Source organism: Montipora capricornis, chromosome 7, assembly GCF_036669925.1.
Source record: "Montipora capricornis isolate CH-2021 chromosome 7, ASM3666992v2, whole genome shotgun sequence".
Taxonomy (NCBI): domain Eukaryota; kingdom Metazoa; phylum Cnidaria; class Anthozoa; order Scleractinia; family Acroporidae; genus Montipora; species Montipora capricornis.
In genome coordinates, this window is record NC_090889.1 from 30,274,802 (window position 1) to 30,292,393 (window position 17,592).

Consider the following 17,592-nt stretch of genomic DNA (forward strand, 5'->3'; position numbering starts at 1 on the left):
GAGTTTGTCTGTTTAACTTGGTTAACCGAACCGTTTTACTTCAAAAAGATACATGCTCATTTCTTTGTTAAAGCTAGTGAACAGACATTGGTTTTTTATGCTCATTTTTGAGGAAAAGACCTTTTCTACTGGATATCAAAGATACAGGGCATGCATAGGGCGTAATTTTCAGACGCTGCAAAATCAAATGCTTGGGTAGGTCTTTCTGCTTTGCGCACTTCCATGCTTTTCAATTTAAAAATGCCTCAGCGAAACAGTTTGCGTATTTTTTTGTTCACATTCATTGTCCAGTAGAAAGGATCTTTATCTTAAATATCAATATGGCAAGCTTTTAAAGGATTCCAAATGCAACACCCGAAAGATTTTTTAAATATAAGTACATTTTCTTGAAAGCGAAGGCTCCCGCTTTTTTGCCAAGGCTGAGCTGTGCGCATAGGCGTTTTGAGAATTTTAGGTCCTCGAATTAAGACTGGCATTTCTACACTTAAAAGCGTTTTTGTCGACATTTTCCTAGCTTGCCATATTTATTTAAGATCCTCATCGTATACATACTATCTCGAGCAAGAAGTATTGCATCGAATTGAAATTTAGCTTAGCTAGTTTTTCTTGCACGAGATGTATGTGTTTACTGGGTAAAGAATTTTAAGGCAAATCCTTTTTTAATTTTTTTGCCAAAGAAGTTGCCAGGGTAGGTTCTGTGCAAATTATGTTACATTTTCCCGCCAAAAAACTTAGAAAAAATACAGGCGCTCATAATACGCATGCGCCAACTTTTTTTAAAAAAACCAAACACATGTTCACTTTTAAGTAAGAAATAAAACCAGTATTTATTATATTGTAAAAACTACACGAATTAATAAAGTTTGAAAAATGTTTATTCAGTTGTATCTTATTTGTTGTATAAAAATAACAAGTCTCGAGTTTTGCTACATAGCAAATACAATGATTATTATTTTTATTGGGAAGGATTTTTTTATTAAAAAAAAAACGGCGCATGCGTATTTGGGACGCCGTATTTTTTCTAAGTCTTTTGGCGGGAAAATTTGCCAAGGTCAACCAAGGTCACGTCAAATTAAAAAGGTCATTGTAAGTTCATTAACATGTGTCATGAGAACTTCCTTGACGGTAACCTCTAAATGATGTAAATCTTGTATCAGCAAGACACGTAGAAAGCCACCTCTTACAACAAATAAAAGTTAAATTATTGAAAATACTCCCATATTTCAAAGGGTGCTGAACAAAAGGGAAATTAAATTTAACCATTTTAGAGAAAGATTAGACAAATGCTTCTTTTGGTATTTAGATTTCCCAAATGGCTGCGCCCAGAAAACTTAACACCAAAAAAAACAAATCGAATCTTCACTAAATGTTTAAATTTATCTCCGTTTTGGCCAACGATGACAGTATTTTTAACAATTTAACTCTGGTTTACTGTAGGAAATGAGGCTTTCTACTTAACAAAGACAAACGGTACAATTTGCGCGGGAAAAAAGTGACTTATTTTTGCAAAACTATCGAGCATTTTGCCCGCTAAAGAGAACTGCAATGCAAAGAACGTGAGCGGGAAATGTACCGTTGTAAACCTGAAGCTTGCTGATACAAACAGTGCAACCCAGATATAGCTAACATACTTGAGCTTAGTAGATAAAAACAGCCTAAGGTTTTCCAGAAGTTAAAAAATAGAAATCCTAGGCCTAAATGAAAAATGCATGGCGGGCGGTCGGTCGACCAGTCAGTCAACTGGTCAGTTACAAAAATTTGGTTTTTTTTAACGAGCTGATTAAAGCAAGTTAACTACTATAAGAAAGATTTCCGAGTTGACGTTTCGAGCGTTAGCCCTTCCTTAGAGCAAATTGATGAATTACGCGTGTATGAAAAGTTCTTGGTTGGCAGTCATTGATATAACGTTTGTATAGATGAGGTTTTGGACCATTGCACTGAGAGACACATTTGTTTTCGATAAATCTACGACAAGGTTTTCGTAGCTTGGTCCCATTTCAACACCGATGATTTCTCCGTAGTAATAGTTGTCAACAAATGGAAAACAATTGAGTGTCTCAACAATTCAGTTTCCAAGCTGGGTTTTTTAAAGGTACGTTTACAACAGGTTGATCCAAAAAATAATAATTCAAGCGCTTGAAGGCCTTCTCAATGTTATGGATGTTATGTCCGTAACTACAGTAAATTCCAGGTGCATTGGTGCTATCTTTGATGAACGACGATAGTTGCAATGATTTTGTCTCAATACTTCGAGATTAGTTGGGTGGGGCTTGGGTAGCTACATTTTGGAAGGATAAGAGTACTTGGGTTGGTTTGAAATAATGATAATGATGACGATGACGATGACGATGACGATGACGATGACGATGACGATGACGATGACATTTGGACTATAGTTTAGTTTTGGTTTGGTTCCTTTCTCAAGGTAGGAAGGAAGGTAGGTAGGTAGGTAGAAGTGAGATCTTTTCAACCACAGTGTGTTGAGAGTGACGACACATTTTGCTCAGACGTCTGGCTAAGGCTCGAAACGTCAAATCAGAATCTTTCTTACGGTGGTAAATTTAGATTTATTCACTCGTTTAATAAATACAAATTTTCCTCAGTCGGTCGGTCGGTCGGTCGGTCGGTCGGTCGGTCGGTCGGTCGGTCGGTCGGTCGGTCGGTCGGTCGGTCGGTCGGTCGATCAGTCGATCAATCGGTCGATCAATCGGTCGATCAATCGGTCGATTAGTCGGTCGATTAGTCAGTCAATCAGTCACTGAGTAAGTCAGTCAATCAGTCAATCAGTCAATCAGTCAGTCAGTCAGTCAGTCAGTCAGTCAGTCAGTCAGTCAGTCAGTTAGTCAGTCAGTCAGTCAGTCAGTAAGTCAGTAAGTCAATTGGTCAGTCAGCCAATCAATCAATCAATCAAGCGATCAATCAAGCAATCAATCAATCATTCAATCAGTCAGTCAATCAATCAGTCAGCCAATCAACCAATTTGTCAGTCAATCAATCGGTCAATCAATCAATCGGTCAATCAATCAATCGGTCAATCAAATCAATCAATCAATCAATCAGTCAGTCAGTCAGTCAGTCAGTCAGTCAGTCAGTCAGTCAGTCAGCCAATCAATCAATCAGTCGGTCAATCAATCAGTCGGTCAATCATTCAGTCAATCAATCGGTCAATCGGTCAATCAATCAATCGGTCAATCAATCAATCGGTCAATCAATCGGTCAATCGGTCAATCGGTCAATCGGTCAATCGGTCGGTCGGTCGGTCGGTCGGTCGGTCGGTCGGTCGGTCGGTCGGTCGGTCGGTCGGTCGGTCGGTCGGTCGGTCGGTCGGTCGGTCGGTCGATCGGTCGATCGGTCGATCGGTCGGTCGGTCGGTCGGTCGGTCGGTCAGTCAATGGGTCAGTCAATCAATTAATCGGTCAATTAATCGGTCAGTCAATGGGTCAATCAATGGGTCAATCAATGGGTCAGTCAATGGGTAGGTAGGTAGGTAGAAGCGAGATCTTGTCAACCACAGTGTGTTGAGAGTGACATCACATTTTGCTCAGATGACTGGCTAAGGCTCGAAACGTCAAATCAGAATCTTTCTTACGGTGGTAAATTTAGATTTATTCACTCTTTTAATAAATAAAAATTTTCCTCAGTCGGTCAGTCGGTCAGTCAGTCAGTCAGTCGGTCGGTCGGTCGGTCGGTCGGTCGGTCGGTCGGTCGGTCGGTCGGTCGGTCGGTCGGTCGGTCAGTCGATCGGTTGATCAGTCGGTCGATCGGTCCGTCGGTCAGTCGGTCGGTCGGTCGGTCGGTCAGTCGGTCGATCGGTCGGTCGGTCGGTCGATTGGTCAATCGATCGGTCAGTCGATCGGTCAGTCGATCGGTCGATCGATCGATCAGTCGATCGGTCGATCAATCAATCAATCAGTCAATCAGTCAATCAGTCAATCAGTCAATCAGTCATTCAGTCATTCAGTCAATCAATCAATTGGTCAGTCAGCCAGTCAATTGGTCAGTCAGCCAATCAATCAATCAATCAATCAATCAATCAGTTAGCCAATCAAACAATTTGTCAGTCAATCATCCAGTCAATCAATCATTCAGTCAATCAATCAATCAATCAATCAATCGGCCAATCAATCGGTCGGTCATTCAATCGGTTGGTCGGTTGGTCAGTCGGTCGGTGGGCCAATCAATCGGTCGGTCAATCAATCAATCGGTCGGTTGGTCAGTCAATAGGTCGGTCAATTGGTCAATCAATTGGTCAGTCAATCAATCAATCGGTCAGTCAATCAATCGGTCAGTCAATGGGTCAATCAATGGCTCAGTCAATGGGTCAGTCAATCGGTCGATCAATCGGTCAGTCCATCAATCAGTCAGTCAGTCGATCAGTCAATCGGTCAATCAATCAATCAATCAATCGATCAGTCAGTCAGTCAATCGGTCAATCAGTCAGTCAGCCAATCAATCAATCGGTCGGTCGATCAATCGGTCGGTCAATCGGTCGGTCAATCGGTCGGTCGGTCAATCGGTCGGTCAATCGGTCGGTCGGTCAATCAATCGGTCGGTCAATCAATCGGTCGGTCAATCAATCGGTCGGTCAATCAATCAATCGGTCAATCGGTCAATCAATCAATCGGTCAATCAATCAATCGGTCAATCAATCGGTCAATCAATGGGTCAGTCAATCGGTCAATCAATCGGTCAATCAATCGGTCAATCAATTGGTCTGTCAGTCAATCAATCAATCGGTAAGACAATCAATCGGTCAATCGGTCAGTCAGTCAATCAATCAGTCAATCAATCAGTCAATCAGTCAATCAATCAGTCAGTTAGTCAGTCAGTCAGTCAGTTAATCAATCAATCAATCAGTCAGTCAATCAATCAATCGGTCAGTCAATCAATTGGTGAGTCAATCAATCGGTCAATGAATCAATCGGTAAATGAATCAATCGGTAAATGAATCAATCGGCCAATCAATCAATTGGCCAGTCAGTCAATCATTCGGTCGGTCGGTCGGTCAGTCAGTCAATCAATCGGTCAGCCAATCAATCAATCAATCAATCAGTCAATCAATCCAATCAATCAGTCAATCAATCAATCAATCAATCAGTCAATCGGTCGGTCAATCAATTAACAGGCCAGTCAGTCAATCAATCAATTTGTGAATCAATTTGTCAGTCAATTAATCGGTCGGTCAATCAATTAATAGGCCAGTCAGTCAATCTATCGGTCAATCAATCGGTTGGTCGGTCAGTCAATCAATCGGTCAATCATTTGGTCAATCAATCAATCAATCGGTCAATCCGTCAATCGGTCAATCGGTCAATCGGTCAATCGGTCAATCAATCAATTGCTCAATCAATCGGTCAATCAATTGGTCGGTCAATCAATCGGTCGGTCACTCAATCGGTCTGTCAATCAATCAATCGATTGGTCAGTCGATTAATCAATCACTCGGTTGGTCAGTCGATTAATCAATCAGTCGGTTGGTCGGTGAGTCGGTGAGTCGTTCAGTCAGTCAGTCAGTCAGTCGGTCAGTCGGTCAGTCGGTCAATCAATCAATCAATCAATCTATTAATCAACCAACCAATTAACCAATCAATCTATTAATCAACCAACCAATCAATCAATCAATCAATCAACCAACCAACCAACCAATCGAGCAATCAATCAGTCAATCAGTCAGTCAATCAGTCAGTCAGTCAGTCAATCAGTAAGTCAATCAATCAATCAGTCAGTCAATCAATCAATCAATCAATCAATCAATCAATTAATCAGTCGGATAGTCAGATAGTGAGTCTGTAAATCAGTCAGAATCAGAGTCAATGCAGTCCATGAATCGAACAGTCCATAAATCGAGCAGTCCATGAATCAAGCAGTCCATCAACCAGTCAATCAAGTAATCAGTCAAGTAATCAGTCAAGTAATCAGTCAATCTATCAGAGTAGTGATCAATTTTCATAAGTTTACAGATAGTTACGTTGGTGCTTCTGTTTGCAGTTTTATGTAGTCCTTTAATAAAGATTCAATTGTAATTTCAAATTCAGTGCAAGTGTAAAAAATTGAGTTGATAAAGTTAATTAACAGTCGTTAGAGAGATGTGTAAGCTGATATTCACAATTGCAATGGTAGAACAGTCCACAGTTACGTTGAGAAAATAAATGTTAAGTTTGTGGTCGTCAGGTCATTATTCGAACTGTCTTAATAGCGTTGATACGTAGTCCGAATCAAGATCAGTCAATTAGTGGTGTCAGGATGATAATAAAATGTTGGTCATTAATTCTCCGAATGGCTCCGTCAATTCCAAGAACGCTCATCCCATCCCAGGGCATGTCTTGTATTTTTTTCCACTATTGCATGGGGCATATGCCAAATGGGTCAACCCAGAGGTGAGGCAATGTCAAAAGCAACGCTTTCTGTCGAATTCTAAAAGAACTGTTCCTTATGGTTTCGTTGCTTTGGTAACTTTGCTTTTCTAACTTTGTGATTGCTCCAAATATAAAAATGAAAAAGAAAAGAGTCGTTTGAGAAAAAACGGATCCTACCCCCTTCAAACCCCAGCGTCAACATGTACAAAGATATTCCAATGCTGGGCGAACTGTTGTTTCCAACTGCGAATATGGAACGGAACGAAGCGAAGCGAAGCGAAGCTTGGCTTTGTTTGTAGAAGATTTAGAATTCATCAATGAAACCTTGGTTGCGGAGACTAATTCATTATAAATTTAAGAGAATCTGTCCTAGAGCCGTAGTCAAAGCGCATTATGCAATTTGTTGACCAATAAACCAGGTCTCAGTACCTGTCGGCTTAGTGAGTTACTAAGAAATGTCTCCGCTAAGGAAAATTTCTTCAGCTGCTTCAGAATTTTGAAGTAAATTTGAATAATCTCATTTGTTATTTGTTGTCATCTTTCACTCTTCCAAAGGCCCAAACGTTGTAATTTAAACCCTCTGTGGGTCGTTTGCAACAAAAATGAAAAAAGGAGAATTACAGGACCAATGCTAGAGAGGGTCAGGGGACTTGGAATTGACGGATCCAAAAGTCGGAGACCTGAATAAAACATGAGAGGGTCATCGGGATTGTGTAGTACGTAGTTTATGTTGGTCGTATATTGAAGAGTTTTCAGTGGCTGTGATATACCGCAAGTGATTATAAGCCGTGAAGTCGGTTGTACGATTCAATGTCGTTAGCGTCCATTGTCATCGGTTCAGTCTTAAAGGTCTGATTTTCAGTTTTCGTTGAAGTGCTAGTGCTCCTGTCTCGATCATGGCGACAGAGTCAATTTTGAGGTAAAGCTCGTCGTTATTCAGTTTTGAGAAAACGAGCGCCATTCAAAAAAACTTCGTTTAAAAAAAATCGTTTGCATGCATTGCAAAAAAATCGAAGGCTAAAAGAATAAGGAAATTCGATTTCATAAGGAAATTTGATTTCATAAGAAAGCGAAGTATAAATTCGAAAAGCATTTGTTGATGGACCTAACTTGATAATACCTACAAGTTAGATATATCTTAGGTTGCACTGTATCAAAACTTAAACCTTACTGTCGTAGAGATCCGGTGGTATTCGGTGATTAGATTACCGTATTAACCTGTAGTATTAATGACTCACTCGCAGCAGAAACGCGCAGCGCAAGTCCTAGCTTATGCGCACAGCGACCTTGCAGGTACCGCGCGCGACTTGCGTGCACTGAGCTAACGCGCGCGACTAAAGTGAAATTAGAGGGTTGAAAAAAGCACCTTGTGGTGTCTGCAAATTCCCTTTTGAGCCGGAAGGGGTAGAAAAATCCCAAGGTGTGGCTTCAATTTGCTTTAGTCTCGAAATAATACCAGTTTAGATAGACAAGAAAAAACGATCCACCATTACTCTCATTTCCTCTGCCTCTTGGATGGCCGCGTTGAATAACTCTTTCCTCTGCTGTCATGGCTTGTAAATCAACGATCACCGGAATTTATTTCCCCTCAACCCAAAGCGATATCCAGAAATCAAATTAGCTCTGAAAACCTCCAGTGAATTTAATTTGTATGTCAGATGTCCATCTTCCTTGCAACCCAAGTGATACTGAAATGGTTGAAAGTGTTGAATTTGACGGTAATACCATGTTCTCTAAGTTAAATGACGATTGGCCCCCTAGCTTTCATATGGGAGATTTCCTTGGGATGGGGGAGGCGGGGGGAGGCGGGGGGGAGGGGGGGGGGGGTCGAAGCATCTGCAGCAGTCTTAATTGCGCTCCTAGATCTTAAAAAAGCGAGGCCTTACGACAGGTGAAAACGGTAATATTTAACTGACTAATTATGCTACCTCTGTGTTCCTCATCCTCTATTTCACATGATCCTCTTCCTCTCTTGCTTGACTTGCGGACCTCCGACGTTTCTTCCCTGTGGCAAAATAAAAAGCTTTGTTAAGAAAGGCTTCAACATTGCATTTATGGACTAAAGTTGTGATAATTACAATTCAATTATAATAACCGATTAAAAACCAAGGTTTTTTCAGCCTCGTCTTGGAAAATATGAACTAGGGTAGTTTTTTGTTCTAGGGGTTCTATTATTAAAATTAAAAGGAAAGAAAGGAAAGGAACCTTATTTAAGTCTCTAGTCTTCTAGTGCTCGAGCACTAATTATTTTCAATTTAGGACAAAACTGAAATAGACTAAATAATTTTGATTTAAGGAAAATTGATATTGTAATATTAACGACGCAAGCTACGAGCCGAGACAATTACAATTTTCTTCGTTAAATCAGGAAGAGGAAAGGGGATTTCCTATTTTTTCTCGGACATAGATCAGAAGACTCTGCTTGCAGGGTATGAAAATGCGAAAAAGATAATCGGCTGTGGTACAGATCAACCCGTAAAATTTTTATATCCCGTACGTTTTCTCTCTCCTCTAATGTTTATATTTTTGATTCAAAGAACAAATCTTACCTCTCTGTGACAATGTTGTGTTGAGCTTTGTTCTTGATATGTCCCTTGCTTGTTCTCATCTCATGAATGGCGCAGTACCTAAACATTTGAAAACAGGTTCATTATTTTAACTATATCAATTCGGGTGCAGTTACGATCTTAGATCATTGACTTCATTCTGATCACCAATTATGGACCATGGCCCGTTTGTTCGAAAGCCGATGAACTTAATCCAGGATTAGCGTAGACTTTTGTTTCATGTTTTCAACTTTTAGTTGAAAGTTTCTTTTGCTTATTTTTGTTTTTATCAAGATTGACTTCTCCTAATGTAAAGTTTTGCCTAATATCAGCGTTGAACAGCATTTGGGAGTAGAGAAATAAACTACTTGGTTAATTTAAAATTTTGGGATTAGCGTTAATCGGCTTTTGAACAACCGGGCCCAGAAGTGGATAACGTAAGGTGCATTAGAATTTTTTGTGAGTAGAAAGGGGGTTTTTGGTCAGTTTTACTCAGAGCCGTTTAGCAAGATTTCAAACATGAAACAATTAACTTACCGTCTGAAAACCCTTCTTCAGTCTTTGGATCTTTGAGTAGATCTTCTCTTTTGGCCAAGATCTATTGCAGCCATTGTGAACACCTAAAAATTAAACCATGAGATAATGGGTTAGCCTCATTAATACGATTAAGTACATTGTTGCTAATTTTCCTAAATATGAACTAAACTTACAATGAACTTATGGTCATCATACTACTGCTTCAAAACAGCTTTAATTAAACACTAATAACTAAAAGACACTTAAACATTGAAGTACCTTTCGTAGGATTTCGTTTCGAATTCAGTTGTTCATGGATGTAGCTGTCCAAGTTTCAGTGTCGGTAACTTTGCATCCACGTGTGCGTAAGCAGGACCTTCTCCGCCCGCGTCAGAATAACGTTTACACTGTTAGCTTTCCGCAGTCGCATCCAATAGCAAGAAGAACGTCAACAGAGAGTTCATGCAGCACAAACGCCAGGAAGAAGACATGAAATTTTGAAAATAAACTGCATGTCGAGGCGCCATATTGAATCTTCTTCCACAACTTGTTGGATTAGCATAATATTTGCAATTCAATCAATTCCAACACGTCGCGTTACGCCACAACGGGGCGAGCTCGGTTCTCAAAAGAAAAAAAAAGCGTTTCCAAATAATTTTCGGCGTATTTGTAAGCAAAGCCGGACTGTTTCCAAGATGTTTGGGTATTTTCATAAAAATAATCTGGGTTACCTTACACACTATTTGGAAGGATGGATTGATTGTTTGCATTGCTGGACATGGCTGGGTTACGACTTTTGCTAAGGTTAGGGGAGGGGTGGGTGGGTTTTGACCCGGGGGTTTTGAATAGCGGACTTCAAAAAAGCAGAAAAACTGCAACATACGCAATGTTCAGATGCTGATACAATCAGCCACTGGGCCATTTTTGAGGTATTAACGAAACCCTATTCTTAAGGGAAAAACTCTTATTCGGACCCATTGTTGAGGTGGCTAAAAGAAGTGTCAAAGGAGGGAATGTTCTATTCAGAGTAATAACTCTACAGCACTGTTTCATATAAAAATTGGGGGTCACCGAGTTCGTTTTTGAGATCTCAGCGTTTGAAGACCAAATGTAGGGTATTTTTACATGCCCGTTTTGTTGCCATGGTGACTTATTACGTCACTTCAATGTATCTTGTTAAGAAATTATTGATCTTTTATATGGTACCATAACACGATTTTCGTTACGTGAAATAGTTGTCTAGATTCAATCCTTTAAAATAGTAGTTTATCAAAATTGTTGCGATTGTTTTGAGCCTCCTTACGACCCTTTTGTAAACCACTTCTTGTGACATTGGTATCCTCCGTGATAAAGATGGCTACAAACCAGGGCCATTTTAATATCCTCGAGCCTATGTTTAGTGTTTTCAGTTGAATTTTTTAGGTATCGAAATTCAAACTTGGATATTCCGGCAGGTCTACTGAGATGAAGTAGTTGACATAAAAGCCAGCAGTATTCTGATTGATGATCACAAGCGCGCTGTGAGTTTGCAATTTAGGCAAGCAGTTTTTGGAGTGGTTAGTCGTTAGTCAATCAATCGATTGAGCAGTCAGTCAATCAGTCGAGGATCGAACAGGGGACCTCTTGCTCCGAAAGCTGCGTTCTAAGTAACTGAGCTACGCCTGCTCTTCGGTCAGTTGGTCAGTAAATCAGTCAGTCAGTAAATGAACCAGTCAGTCGATTGGTTAGTCAGTTTGCTAGTCCATCAGTCCATGAATCTGTCGAACGGTTATCCAGTCAGTCAGCCAAAAGAAAGTAAGACATCAGGCTTCAGTACTTCCAGGGTGTGACATCTCAAAAATACGACAAACAGACATATAGTTTATAGAAGATCTTAACTTTATTACTGGTTCTCATTGCCAATAACAACAGTTGATCTACTTTAAATCTCAGTTTCTACTGGTGTCGTGCAATTTTGAAACAATTTAATGTTTCATTTCAAGGTGCGTTCCTAGTAGTTTAACCATTACGACCAATTAGACAGATAAGTCAGTTCTCTACTTTGCTCCGAGGTTTTCCTCCAGGTACTCTGGTTTTCTTCTTTCCTCAAACAACCAAGATTAGATTTGATTTGAGTTCATTCAATTTGACGTCAATGTACCGAGCGCCAGAAGACTTCAAATACAGTAAACGGAAGCCTCATGGGCTATTGACCCGTAGCCCGTAAGGGCTACGGGACTAATTGTTAATAATGCTAATAATAGACACTTAAAATAAAGTTCATATTTATAAATATTATTAATCCAACAAACTTCCTTTTTTCAAATCCGTCGCAGTACTCAAGCTTACAAAGACTATTTCTGCAGCGTGGTAAAATTCTGGATTCCATGCAGGTTGAAATCATCTAATCTATTGTTCTCCTTTTCTGCGACAGCTGAAATTATTGTTCCATTTCTTTATACTCGCTTTCACTTCTTCGAAGAAAAGGAAAACTGGAGTCAGTGCTTACAGCTCTGCACTTTACCTAGTTAGGTGTATAGAGCCTTTACGGAAGGACCGTTTCAGTCAGGGTGAAGTAGGCCGCCTTTTTAGTGCCTTGATCTTACCGATTTCACTTATGGCCTGTCTGTCTATGGTGCCGTACACTCAGATCTCACGAAAACAGCATTTTCCTTCATTTGTCGAATTATCTTTGACAAATACTTTGTAAAAGCAATAGAGGACTTTTTTCTGTGTTTCCATAGCCTCATCTAAACACTTAGGGGAGTTGGGAGAATTCTCGACAGTTATGCAAACCCTAGATTCATAACGGTCTTGAATTCTCCCAACTTCCCCCTCGTGTTTAGATGCGGATATGGAAACACGGAAAACGTCATATATTGCTTAAGTTTATCCTTATTTTGAAAAGGGCCTCCTCCCCCAAAATTCGATCAACAAGTAAAAACATCCAATCTAGACCTCTTTCATGACGGCCGTCAAATAAAAAAAATAATATTCTTTTGTTTTAATGCTAATAAGCCTTTCTAACCTTGTTACGACGAGAAAATTCCAAAAGAAATTATTTGTTTCAAAATGAGAGCAGTAGGTCTCATTAACATAAATGCAAAAGAATGTTAAGGAGGTCGCCATTTATGAAAGTGGTCTATACATTATTAAAAAGAGGCAGCAGTTTCATGAAATGACAAAATTCCCAGGATAACCTACTTCTCCATGGACTCTCCAGAGGAAAAAAGTTTCAATAAATATGGATAAAAACGTTACAATTAAAACACAATTTCTTTCTCTAAACTTAAATGGACGTTTCCAGATTGTAAAGCACACTACAGCTTCCATCTTAAGCTGGTTTTGCTTCTTCCTTGGTAACCACTCTTGTTTCACCATGTTTCATGGTCATGAATTTGTTTCGTGGAATTCCAACACTGTCGAGTTTTTCATTCAACTCTTTTGGTGGAGCAAGATAGTGCTAAGAAAAGAGGAAAAAGGAAAACAAGTCAGCAATGACATCACAAGAAGTAAAATTGTTAATTGATTCCTCAACTCTATGACAAACTATTGTTTGCCAATGGGCGAAATGAATGGATTTTCTGTGTAGGATGAGACAGTTGAGACTATCTTCACTTCCCCCCTCCCCCACCCACCAGGGACACATTTATACACATGGGTAGAGGGAAAGTATGAAGCTTCTCCACGTCCAGTTAACGGTGCATTTTCTCATTATGAAATAGTGGTATGCACATGGCTGTCTTAAGACATCTAAAGGATTACATGATCACAGCATGTAGTTGTCACATTCATTTGTGAGTTAAAGGGCCATAGTTTTTGAGTAGAAGCGGAGGTGGTTAACTTATCGACTCCTGAATTGCCCCCTACCATTGACGAGTAAAATCACCTGGTGTTAGACAGAGTGAAATCTGTCAAGTCTATCACTACTAGGAGTCAATTGGTTAAGTAGTGGCACCACGAGGTATTAAACAAGAGCCTTCTGCAACAGCATACTGTATGTCATCTAGATTACACTACATTTTCCATTGTCTGGAGTGTACCAATTAGAATGTTCCATTCTTGCTCTGATGTTAAAACTCAGCTGACTCCTTTAGCCAATCACAACAGGCAAAGACAACTGTTTAAGTCAATCGTAATGTCAAGCAAACCCTGCACTAAGTGCAAGGAAAACATGTGCAAGCAAGTTACTGTAACGTAACAATGTCAAAAGGCCAACTTGCAAAGGTGAACCCATTGCCTCCAAAGAGCGTGCTTACAGTTCAGGGTCGGCCAGGGTTTTTGGGTATATGGTATACAGGGGCTTTGTCAATTGGGTATACGGTATATCGCAGCTTAAATACGGGTATTCGGTATTATATCACTTTCTTTGAATTTCAGGAATACAGTATACAATGCTTCCATTAATTTTGGGTATATTTGGATGAATTTTGGGTATTTTTGGGTATTTTGGCGAATTTTTTTCAGGTATACTGGTATAGTATACCACTACCCCCCCCCCCCCTCCCCCCCTGGCCGACCCTGACAGTTATAGATTTTACTCTAAAGAGATAAATTTAAAGTGATCTTCACTCTTAACTGGACAACCTAAACAATAATTATTATTGTCACTTAGCGACACCTCATGGGCTATTGACCCATAGCCCTTATGGGCTACGGGTCTAACTGTTAACTACTGCTTAGATTGTCCGCTTAAGTGCAGGGATTAGGGATACCGGTTGATCAGCGTTCCTTACCTCATAGGAAAGATTAAAAGTTCCCCAGTGAATACCAATGGAGAAATTTGATTTAACATCTTCATGAATATCAACGGCAGCTTGAGGATCAACATGTTGAAATTGCATAAGTCCCCTACAAATTGAGCAAACAAAACAAATAATATTGTTGAAACTGAAGAAACTAAGTAGCGTAACCAGAAGGAATAACCAATTAAGTGAGTGTGGTCATTCTTACTTCAGAAGTTTTGCATAAAAAAAAATGTGTTGCAAGTTGCCGGAGCATGTTGCAGAAAGTAGAGGTCCGCTCTACTTTCTGCAACACGCCGCAGCAACTTCCAACACATATTTGTTGTTGTGAGACAGGTTGTGCGTGGGATGTAAAACACGCAACATCACTTTTCGACTAGTTTTGCAGCAATGTTGCGAGACAACTTGGACGTTTTTGTTGCTCGTATTACTGTAGCTTTAATCACATAACAACTGGCATTTATCTTCCAATGCAGATGGGCTGGGTGATGTGCCAGAGAAATGTGGTTGCGGATCACTGGAAATCGTAGTTATTCTCTCAATATTAATGTTCTGTGATGTAGAAGTCTGTGTTTCAAGCTTTAGAATGTTTGGTCATGAAAAACAACTATTCTTTGTATTTAAGGGAAAGGAAAGGAAATTAACTTTATTTAAGTGTCTAGTTGTTCTAGCGCTGGAGCACTAATTGGGGACACTGTAAACTGAAGTAAACAATGAAAGCAAATCAAGTCAAATGTTGGTTTTTGTTGAGAGGAAAAACCGGAGTACCCGGAGAAAACCTCACGGTGCAGAGTAGAGAACCAACAAACTTAACCCACATATGACGCTGAGTCTGGGAATCGAACCCGGGCCACATTCATTGGTGGGAGGCAAGTGCTCTCACCACTGCGCCATCCCTGCACCCCGTAGGACTTCATTTGGAATAAAGGGCCGAGGGGAACTTGGGGATACTAATAAAAGAACTGTTCTATTTCAGTCCTGATAATGAGACTTGCCAGATTATTTTTACTTGTCACTGGGGACCACTTCAGGCATGAATACTTTTATACCAACATCTAGGTCCACTCAAAAACCATGTCCCCTTTCAGTTCTGAGACTGAGACAGATTTACTCGTCAATAAGGATGCATGGATTAACCTACTGTACAGAGAGGCATGGGTTAAACTTCAAGCAGCCGCAGCAACTATTATAATACATGTTCTCATTATTATAATTAATGATAATTATTATTATTATAATTAATTATAATTATTAATTATTACCTTGGTGAATATGCCCCAATAGGAATTGCTGCCAAATCAAATGGTCCATATCTCTTCCCAATCTTCTCGAACATGCTGCAGTAACCAGTATCACCAGCAAAGAAAAATCTGTTCTCTGGACCAATTACTGACCAACTCCCCCACAAAACTTTGTTTTTATCAAACATTCCCCGTTGACACCAGTGCTGTGCCGGGGTGAAGGCAAATTTGACAGCTTTGCATTTTTCTGTAAATTTAGGGTGACTTTTTTCTTGCCACCACTGAAGCTCAACAACATTGTTGCAGCCACAGTCCTTCATCCAGGAGTACAATCCCATGGGCACAAACCAGTGAATTTTATCACCAAATCTCTTATTGAGCTGGCAGACTGTTGTATAGTCAAGATGATCATAGTGGTTGTGACTGATGCAAACAGCGTCAATAGCAGGGAGTTCATTGACTGTGCAAGGAACAGGTCTATAGCGTTTCACACCCATCAAACGTGCTACTCCACAATAGTCATTAAAAACTGGATCAGTCAAAATATTCAAACCATCCATTTGAACTAATACTGTTGCATGGCCAATCCACGTCACTTGTATTTCCTTTTGGGGAGGAGAATTAAGAACTGCAATGTCTGGTTTGATGACTGGCAAAGTCTTGTCCAATTCCTATACATCGAAAGAAAAAATAAAAGGTTACAGTAAATAAATTATTAAATAAAAAATTGATAAAATTACTAAAATTAATAATAACATTATTATTGTTATTATTATAGTCTAAATTAGTAAATAATTTATAAATAATTTATTAGTCTAATACAAGCACCACAGGGTGACATGGCCTTTAGCTTACTTGATTAGGTGGCATAAATTATAAAGGTCACAAAGTATCGGTATTTATTAAACTAATCCTTGAAAGGCAGAATCTTTGGAGGCATTGCAGCCCATTGGCTCTAAAGGGCGCTTCAATCGCCTTGAGATCTGGATATTCCAGGTTCAAGATCTGCTCTGACCACTCGTTGAATTGATCCTGGTGATCCCTGGTGCAGTTTCTTGACTACTGCACTTGTAACTAGCCAACTCGTATGCCTCTGGTCAGTTGTGATTAGATATTTAGATATTTCGCCACCAAGCTTTTCTAAACTTTGAGCTAAAATAAAGTTTGCATGCATTGTATGTTGAAAGGGACATTCAATTTTCAATTTAAGTTTTAAAATAATTCTAGATAAGTCTAGTCGTTAGTTACATGTATCTCACTTTGCTAAATATTTATGCTCCAAGCTGCAATCTCCAGATAAAAATATTATGTATTTCAAACACCATCAACATCGATCAGGGCGCCTATATGAACAAGGAAATCATGAAGAAAAAGAAATCAAGACCTCTTTCTTTCCTGGGCGTATGGACATCAATTCTCTCTTTGATCTTTACCAATGTTAATTTTTAAGTCACACAGTGATATTATAATAACACTCTTTCCGTGATCATACCAAAATTATCATAGGTTCTATTATATCATGTTGCATTAGAAATTGCAACTCCAATATCTTTTTCAGGTCCAAAATCTTAAACCATGTTCTTACAAAACCTTACCTCACTGTGCCAGGGCACATTGGATTCATTTGCTGTACTCGCAAACCATTTCATTGCACCCCAAAATCCTGCAAAATGTGCTTTCCAAGGCAATTTAAATACTCCGTTCTCTCTCCTTGCTGTAGGATATTCATCACTTCCTGGTTTATCCATCCTGCAGTTTGTATTTGTGTGATTACACTGCAAAGAGATTAGGTGTGTGGGTGTTTTGCAAACCAATCCCTAGAGACACATGTATAATAAATTTCCTGCCGGTGGACGAACAAAAGCAGCTACATGTACATGTAATGAGATCTTTCGCTTTCGTCCACCAACAAAGTGGTAATGACGTAACATGAACATCGCCTCTTTAATAAGAATACCACGGCAGAATTTCCGTTTAAATTACCTTTCAACACCTTAGTTATCTGCAGCAAGGAGTCCCTATTATTTCCAGTCCCCAAATCCTTCTAGTCTAGCACGCGATCTGTCCAGAAAACCCTCTAAGATGAAGCGGATGTACACTACAGAAAATACGAGCTAATCTGAAATACGCTGTCATGTACAGTTTCCCAATGTCTCCAAGCTGAGTGGCGCGAGGACTGGAATTCAATTAAAAAACAATATGGCGGTCG

At 39.7% G+C, this 17,592-nt stretch overlaps 2 protein-coding genes and 1 long non-coding RNA gene across 4 annotated transcripts in view; all 3 read right to left on the reverse strand.

Moving 5' to 3' along the window:
- Positions 1-9,512, reverse strand: part of LOC138057338 (uncharacterized) — a 19,906-nt gene extending 10,394 nt beyond the window's left edge. The window contains exons 1-3 of the long non-coding RNA XR_011133642.1: positions 9,440-9,512; positions 8,906-8,983; positions 8,285-8,361 (exon numbers count right to left, since the gene is read on the reverse strand). This is a non-coding gene — a long non-coding RNA (uncharacterized lncRNA). The remainder of the gene's footprint in view (positions 1-8,284; positions 8,362-8,905; positions 8,984-9,439) is intronic.
- LOC138057592 (uncharacterized) lies at positions 2,580-3,401 on the reverse strand (the record flags this gene model as incomplete). Its single annotated transcript, XM_068903558.1, has 2 exons — positions 2,580-2,738; positions 3,333-3,401. Coding segments are annotated over 2 exons (228 nt in total), but the record flags the coding sequence as incomplete, so codon positions are not given.
- Positions 9,513-11,278: 1,766 nt separating the features above from the next.
- On the reverse strand, positions 11,279-17,494 carry LOC138057814 (N-acyl-phosphatidylethanolamine-hydrolyzing phospholipase D-like). 2 transcript variants are annotated; one of them, XM_068903730.1, is made up of 5 exons: positions 17,367-17,494; positions 16,979-17,158; positions 15,405-16,054; positions 14,134-14,248; positions 11,279-12,860 (listed from the first exon to the last, which is right to left on the reverse strand). In XM_068903730.1, exons 2-5 carry the CDS (start codon positions 17,129-17,131, stop codon positions 12,732-12,734), a joined length of 1,047 nt encoding a protein of 348 aa, XP_068759831.1. In that variant the 5' UTR covers positions 17,132-17,158; positions 17,367-17,494; the 3' UTR covers positions 11,279-12,731. The 2 variants fall into 2 exon arrangements, with proteins under 2 accessions (XP_068759831.1, XP_068759832.1); XM_068903731.1 differs by having other exon boundaries at positions 16,979-17,200; positions 17,367-17,487.
- Between the last annotated feature and the right edge of the window lie 98 nt (positions 17,495-17,592).

Coding starts and splice junctions, on each gene's coding strand:
- LOC138057814 (XM_068903730.1), bottom strand. CDS start 17,131: ATGGATAAACCAGGAAGTGATGAATATCCTACAGCAAGGAGAGAGAAC. Junction 16,055..16,978: donor ATGTGCCCTGGCACAGTGAG/GTAAGGTTTTGT, acceptor TTCGATGTATAG/GAATTGGACAAGACTTTGCC. Junction 12,861..14,133: donor CTTTTAATCTTTCCTATGAG/GTAAGGAACGCT, acceptor CTCTTTTCTTAG/CACTATCTTGCTCCACCAAA.